Raw genomic sequence first — 7,068 nt, forward strand, 5'->3', positions numbered from 1 at the left:
TGTATATATACCATCAGAGTGTGTCCAAGTGACGTTACCACGTAAGCTCTACTTTCTGAGAAGAGCCATCGCTTCTTTGCCTTGAGTGACCTATTCCCCTCTTGAACACACTTCTCTATTAATACCTTGTTTATTCATCTGATTAACTTAAGTCATTTGGCCACCAAGTGACACTTCAGCTTTGGAGAGTAATCTAAACATGTAGTGCTTTAACCCATGAAATATCTTGACCCATTTAGAATTTAGCTCTTAGCATGGCATCCAGATGGAGACACCTGCAGAGACAATGCAAAATGTCTTTCAAAATATGGTGTTAGGTTATAACGATAAGAACTTTTACACAACACTCATGCATCCGGGTGCAGTTTTTGAAAATGCATCTTACTGTATTTTAGCAGTGGATGCCTTTATACAGTACAAGGCATACTGCATGCCCTTTAAAGTCTATTACGTTTTAAGGCTCTTACTCACTGTAATGCCAGGTTGCATATACCACGTCTAGACAGTAAACCCGGAAATACCCCGGTCAGACTGAAGTGTCAAAGTCAATATACTGTTCAATCAAAACTACAGCTCTATAGGCTGCACTTGGTGGAAGACAGTTGTAATTAGTGGAGGACCCAAGATTCAGTTTCACGTTACAGATGATAAACGTGAGGCAAAATATGGCATTTATTTTATTATGACCACTTTTTATGTATAAACAATCATTATTTACATACGGGTGATGAAAGTATAGCGACAGTTTGAGGAACAAAAAGCAGAAACGGAGTAAACAGAACAATACACAACCAACTAGAGTCACCACATCAATCACAATTTTAAGCCTCAGCTGGCACCTTATGTGGGATGTTCTCTTAAAATTCTGCCTGGAGGTTTAAAATTTGCACACGACAGAACTCATGCATAGAAAACACATACTCAAACTGCCACGTGTGGTAATCACGAAGTACAAACATTTTTTTTTTTTTTTTTTTTTAAATCAAATACAAGAAACATGACACAACCATCCTTATGCAGTGAGGTTCCTGTTACTAAATGTCACTTACTGTGAAACATAAAGACATGTTTCTCAATTTCTCCGTGGCTGCTGGTTCTCGACACGCAACACACGTCATGATCGTTTTTTTAAAAACGCCACAAAAGGCCAGTTTTTTCTTGTGTGATTTCAAGTACAGACGTGATTAAATAAGACTAAACCAGTGACAGATGTCTACAAAGTAAAGAGAAAGAAAGTAAGACACAGCACAGACAGCTAAATAATAAATAAGGTCAATTTGATATTTTATATAAAAGAAATGTCTAAAACAAACTTCTCAGTGTATGTCTTCATTTTTGATGGATCTGTAAAATAAAATCATACCCATGGCAAGCTTATCAAAAATCACATCAAAATGATGCTTAACAAAGCTCCGTACACGTCCAACCAAGAGCAATACAACCGCTGACAATCTGCCGACAGCCCAGCTTCAATAATTGGCACTGATCAAGCTGTGGCTGCTTGTTGAGCACTCCTTGCAGTTTAGTTTGCTTCACATGTACCCACCAAATCCTAAAAGCCATTTACATGCAAATCACTAACAACTTCAGTGGTGAAAGTAAGAATCATCTCCTAAATTTCTGCCACCACTAAAGAAAGCTTTCATGCACCCAAGCACTGTCAGTAAAGGAGTTTGTGCACTAACTGTGCACGCTGTGTTCATTATAGAGAGTATTTGCGAAGATATCCATTTGATAAAGAGTGGGATTTGCTCATCAAGCCAATAGCCGTGCTGAGAGAGAAGCGTGTGTTAACAAAGCCAGTCTGGCGGCATTAGGGCGTGTAGGCAGGTGGTGGCTGAAACTGATTGGCAATGTCATAATCAGCAGGAAAAGTTTCACTGCTGTCCTCCATCTCCGAGAGCAGCTCTAAAGCCTGCTCCTCCTCCTCGGTGGGGTAGTGGCGCAGGAGGTTTGCAGCTGTGGCGAGGATAGAGGCTCCGCCAGCCCCTGCCACCAGGTAGAAGCTGATGGCAAAAGTGACGTATATGAGGGAGCCGTGGTACTTTTTGTGTTGCTGCTGTAGGGACAAGATGAGCTCCGAGGCCCAGTAGCAGAAGCCTATGACTGTGGCACACTGCAACACTGATGAGAGAAAGAGAAAACAATGAAGTAGTAAAACATGAGAAACTGTCTTTTCTAAAAAATAAATGAAAGGACTTGAAAAGAATTCCAGTATGACAGATTAATACCTGTGAGAATATGTGCAAATGCATATCTGCGTGTGATCTTCAGCGCAGGGTGCTTGGGTCCAAACACATCCAAGAGGAAAGCAGTCAGACTGCACAGGATGCCCAGGAAACAGAAGGCAGCAATCACCCTCAGCAGCAAGATGGTCTGTGGGTTCACACAGTAATCTGAGGGACACAGAGACATCATAAAGCATGAGTGAGCTCCCAGATTAATCTCTGCTGCAGGTGTTAATGGGCATGTGCTGGTCCTCACCGTCCAGAAGCTTGGGGTCAATGTACCCCAGGACATCTGCCACCCCCAGCTCTTGTCTCGGACAGGTGCCTCCGTGGACCCGGAGCCAGGCCGGTTCCGCCAGAGCCGTGCACAGCGCTGTGATGGACAGGGCTCCGGGCAGAGCCGACACCAGGCTACGCTCCGGCTGCTTGGGCAGGGAGGTGCCCCCTCTCCTCCTCCGACCTCCAGGGACAGTAGAACCCGGCGGGGCATACATGGTCATCCAATCTCCTCAACGTCTGTTGTAATGTTGGTTTCCCTTTACTGTCAGTATGGGATTGCACTGATCCTTTAGTAAGGTCAGCCAACTGACCAGAGTAAAAACTGTTAGCCGGTAACGTTACAGCTGACGTTGCCTGGGTGATGAACGGATGACAGCAGTCCTGACGCTTTGTTCACTGTGGTAAATAATGTTTCCAAGCGACGTTTGGCCTTAAAATTAGCTCCTTGATATAAACAGAACAAGTATCTGACTGACGGGCAGACAATGGACAGATGGCCTTCAGGCCTGTTAGCTCTGTTGTTAGCGTGTGAAGCTAGCTCACGGCTAATGCCAAATGTCGCCAACTGTCATAAAAAAATAAACTAAATAGAAACAAATTAGATAAACTATAATCTGTTACCTAATCTAGCTACCTACCCTGATGAAAAATGACCATCAATTTAGTACAGAAAAACAAAGACATAACAAAACAAAAGGCAGCTTACGCAGGCTTCCTGTAAAATATCGACTTCCTTGTTCAAACCATTCTTCTTCGTGGCATCAATAGGCGAGTGGCGATCAGTGCTTCCACCTACTGGTGACACCTCAAAACACACAGCTAAGTAAATATGGCATTCTACATTACGCATGCAGTAGACCGCGGCTGGTTGTGACCACAGCTCGAGTGGACTCACCTTCAGCTGTGGCCAGCTCAGGTGCAAGTCTGTATGGTTGCAGCTGGATAGATAATCCATATCCACAGCCACATCCTGTGGCTGCTTAGTGTCGGAGCTCGGCTTTTTTGAAAAAACCCCAACAAAAACCAAAAACAAACCGTACTGTATTATAGCAGTAGTTATAGAGCATATTTAGTATAATATATTTACAAAACAAAAAGGAAATGACAAAGAAAACCCACAATGCATCGCGTAAATCATCTGACGAACAAAGATGGCGGCACTTCCTGCATGGTTGTTTTTGTGAACTTTGGTACTTTGTTCTTTGGTGCAAATACATTCATTTTCCTCAATTCCCGTTAAAGTTGACACATTGCTGTTGTTTGGGACAGTAGCACCGCTTGTTTGCGCGGGTTGTTACTGTGCGTCGTGGAGTTTGTTAACGGATTTTACTTGCGTCAGTTAACCGTCAGCGGTAACGTTAACGGACAGGAGACAGGAGTGACAGCGGCTCCGAGACTTCAATATTTCACCAGCTCAGACATGAAGGAGGCTTTGTCCCTGGTCCATAGACTGAGCGCACACCCGGACTCCCGGTGCTGGTTCGTCAGCTGGAGCCCGACTGGGACGCTGCTGGCCTCATGCGGCGGAGACAAGGCCATCCGGATATGGGGACAAGAAGGTGAGCTGCCAACATAATGAACTGAATGACAGACTTACCTCACAGAACCGCTTTTCTACTGATTCGGCTAATGGGCAGATAACATTATAACGATAGAACAACCCTTAACATCTGATAGTGACAAGATTTAGAGTCTTCTTGGACCTTTTAAGAAGTAACCTTAATGCTTCAGTTATTTTTTGCATTTATAGAGTTACACGACTTCTTCCTAGTTTGTCATCACACCCTGAGTTCCCTCTCATGTCAAAGAAGTCCAATGAATATGATGATTAATGTTCCTGTCATCCTTTTTACTAGATCACAGTAGCGAAAACACTTTCAATCAGAGTAGATCATCTTCACTTCCATTTCCCATTTGTGACATCTAGTGTGTGAGTAGTTTAAATGTGAGTGGGATCTAGTTCTTTTGAGAGATCGATGTGTTATTTAGGGGGATTACAATCAAAGCACGTCTTCATTTTTGGGTATGTAAGTTAAAATGGTTAGGTGTGTAATTTATTTCACGATATAGTACATTTTCTGGAAATTAAACAGAGAAACCATTTCTTAGATGTGACAGCTACCTCAGTATAAACAATGTGATCAAATCTCTGATGGCTGACAACCTACTTGCCCGTCTCTTCTTTAGGTGACTCTTGGATATGTAAGAGTGTGCTTCAGGATGGACACCAGCGCACTGTGAGGAAAGTGGCGTGGTCTCCGTGTGGGAATTATCTGGCCTCTGCCAGCTTTGATGCAACCACCTGCATCTGGAAAAAGAAGAACAATGATTTTGAGGTTAGATGAGATGTTTAATGGTCACTTATATATACTGTACATTTTTTGTAGATTGTACCCTGAGTTTTACCTTGTCTTCTAGAGTTTGACTGTGTTGGAAGGACATGAAAATGAGGTCAAATGCGTGGCGTGGGCACCTTCAGGGAATCTGCTGGCAACATGTAGCCGAGACAAGAGTGTCTGGGTCTGGGAAGGTTTGTGTTGAACTGCAGTGTGTCACCGCGTGAATCCAATTCATGACAGAAAAACCCACTCATCTTTGCTTCTTCGCTCGTTTGTGGAAATGATCTCTTTCCCTTTATGTTTCACAGTGGATGAAGAAGACGAGTACGAGTGTGTTACCGTTGTAAACTCTCACACACAAGATGTCAAGCATGTAGTGTGGCACCCGACCCAGGAGGTAGGTCACACTCTGAATGATTTCTCAGTCTGTTGCATCATTATCTGACTATGTATTCACCCTGTGTTTGTACAGCTCCTGGCTTCAGCCAGCTACGACAACAACGTGTGTATTTACAAGGAAGAGGATGATGACTGGGAGTGCCGGGCCACCTTGCAAGGACACACATCCACAGTTTGGGGTTTGTCTTTTGATGGAGCTGGACAGAGGCTGGCCTCCTGCAGCGATGACCGCACCGTGAAGATTTGGAAGGAGTATCCGAATGAAAGTGGACAGGGTGAGTAGTTAGTGGTGGACAGCATCAGTCTTGCCATAAAGCAAGTCATTAATCAAAATGTTTTATCCAATTAATGACTAAACTAGATGTAATTTCATGTCAATTTAATTATTGATGAAAATGCTACCAACAAAAAGCACTTCAGCAGGCAAAGATCATAGTTAGCTCTTTAAGACTAACAAGTAGAGAAGCTGCATGCGATTGGAGACATCATTCAATATCAGTCACATACTTGAATTGATTTATACAACGTAGTCGCTTTTTTTTTATATCAGAAAGGTCTCAAGCTGTGCCAGTTTGTTGTCAGCTTCCGCGTGAACAGATGAATTGGGAAATGTCTACATTATTGCAACAGAGCTGTTATTTTGGATGACTAAAATCATTTGCGGTTAATTTGTTGGTAATTAAATGTACTGCATGTTTTTGTCAAGGCAAATGAAAAAGTAGATGACAATTACAACAGTGTGGAGAAGAAGGACTTGTGGACTATTTTATCTTAAGCTTTTTTTCTGCTCTGCTCATTAAACAGGAGACTTGTCCTGGAAGTGTGTTTGCACTCTTTCTGGGTACCATGGACGAGCAGTGTATGACGTCGCCTGGTAAGACCCATCTCATTTTCATATATTGTATAAATACAATGTACTCTCAGCCATGTTTGTCCCCTCAGTTTGGTGAGATCTGTGAATCATTCAGCTCATCATTAATGCTATCTCTATACATCTATTTTTCCATATTACAGGTGGAATCTGGTTAAACTCAGGGAAAATGTGCCATTTGAGGGTAAACATACACAGCCATCCTTTGTATTGGTGCAGGGGGTAAAATGACACATAGATAAAAACATATCTATACAGCTATTTATTTAAAAAAATATTTTTACCCCTCACACCAGCGTCAGTTGCACTTTGTGTGCAAGAAAGAATTACATGACACATTCATTCAGGTTACTTGATCGTCAGCTCAATTTGATGTTACCATTTTGACAAAATGCATCGTGATCTTCACAGGTCTGCATGCACCTGAATTTGCCATCTTGTTAGAACAAACACAGAACATTTGTCTTTGCTCAGGTGTCGGCTGACTGGTGCCATGGCAACCGCCTGCGGTGATGATGTAGTGCGAGTGTTTAAGGAGGATGAAACGGCCGATCCAGACCAGCCGGTGTTCTCGCTGGCTGCTCAGGCGGCCAAAGCTCACAGCCAGGACGTCAACTGTGTTGCCTGGAACCCGAAGGAGGAGGGACTCCTGGCCTCCTGCAGCGATGACGGAGATATCGCCATCTGGAGGTTCCAAGAGGAAGACTGAATGCTGATCAATATAATGGCCTCTCACTGAACAAAAAGTTATTGCGAGTCCTGAGGTCACCGCACATGATGTTGTTCATTCAACTTTTACAGCTTTTGACAGCTCGGCAGGATTCAGCTTGACGTTATGGTTTCATGTCTTCTAAACTGATAATGCTTCAGTGCATCTTGTGCTTTGAGTCTTCATATTTCTTTATAACTGCTCAATTAAGAATTTATTGATGTTCCATGTTTATATAAATAA

General features: G+C 43.0%; 2 protein-coding genes across 3 annotated transcripts; one reads left to right on the forward strand and one right to left on the reverse strand.

Moving 5' to 3' along the window:
- Window positions 1-664: 664 nt before the first annotated feature.
- On the reverse strand, window positions 665-3,114 carry tmem127 (transmembrane protein 127). Its single transcript, XM_070904551.1, has 3 exons — window positions 2,485-3,114; window positions 2,232-2,396; window positions 665-2,124 (listed from the first exon to the last, which is right to left on the reverse strand). Exons 1-3 carry the CDS (start codon window positions 2,726-2,728, stop codon window positions 1,814-1,816), a joined length of 720 nt encoding a protein of 239 aa, XP_070760652.1. The 5' UTR covers window positions 2,729-3,114; the 3' UTR covers window positions 665-1,813.
- Window positions 3,115-3,666: 552 nt separating this feature from the next.
- ciao1 (cytosolic iron-sulfur assembly component 1) lies at window positions 3,667-7,046 on the forward strand. Of its 2 annotated transcripts, none has more exons than XM_070904496.1 (7): window positions 3,667-4,066; window positions 4,695-4,843; window positions 4,926-5,037; window positions 5,155-5,243; window positions 5,319-5,520; window positions 6,050-6,119; window positions 6,591-7,046. In XM_070904496.1, exons 1-7 carry the CDS (start codon window positions 3,928-3,930, stop codon window positions 6,823-6,825), a joined length of 996 nt encoding a protein of 331 aa, XP_070760597.1. In that variant the 5' UTR covers window positions 3,667-3,927; the 3' UTR covers window positions 6,826-7,046. The 2 variants fall into 2 exon arrangements, with proteins under 2 accessions (XP_070760597.1, XP_070760599.1); XM_070904498.1 differs by having other exon boundaries at window positions 6,053-6,119.
- Window positions 7,047-7,068: the final 22 nt, after the last annotated feature.

This window comes from Enoplosus armatus, chromosome 4, assembly GCF_043641665.1.
Source record: "Enoplosus armatus isolate fEnoArm2 chromosome 4, fEnoArm2.hap1, whole genome shotgun sequence".
Lineage (NCBI taxonomy): Eukaryota > Metazoa > Chordata > Actinopteri > Centrarchiformes > Enoplosidae > Enoplosus > Enoplosus armatus.

Excerpts from the sequence above, each read along its gene's own strand:
- ciao1 (XM_070904496.1), top strand. The coding sequence starts at position 3,928 with ATGAAGGAGGCTTTGTCCCTGGTCCATAGACTGAGCGCACACCCGGAC. Across the intron at positions 5,244-5,318 it reads TGTGGCACCCGACCCAGGAG|CTCCTGGCTTCAGCCAGCTA; the intron begins GTAGGTCACACT and ends GTGTTTGTACAG. Across the intron at positions 5,521-6,049 it reads TCCGAATGAAAGTGGACAGG|GAGACTTGTCCTGGAAGTGT; the intron begins GTGAGTAGTTAG and ends CTCATTAAACAG.
- tmem127 (XM_070904551.1), bottom strand. The coding sequence starts at position 2,728 with ATGACCATGTATGCCCCGCCGGGTTCTACTGTCCCTGGAGGTCGGAGG. Across the intron at positions 2,397-2,484 it reads TGACCCCAAGCTTCTGGACG|ATTACTGTGTGAACCCACAG; the intron begins GTGAGGACCAGC and ends TGTGTCCCTCAG. Across the intron at positions 2,125-2,231 it reads ATTTGCACATATTCTCACAG|TGTTGCAGTGTGCCACAGTC; the intron begins GTATTAATCTGT and ends TTCTCTCATCAG.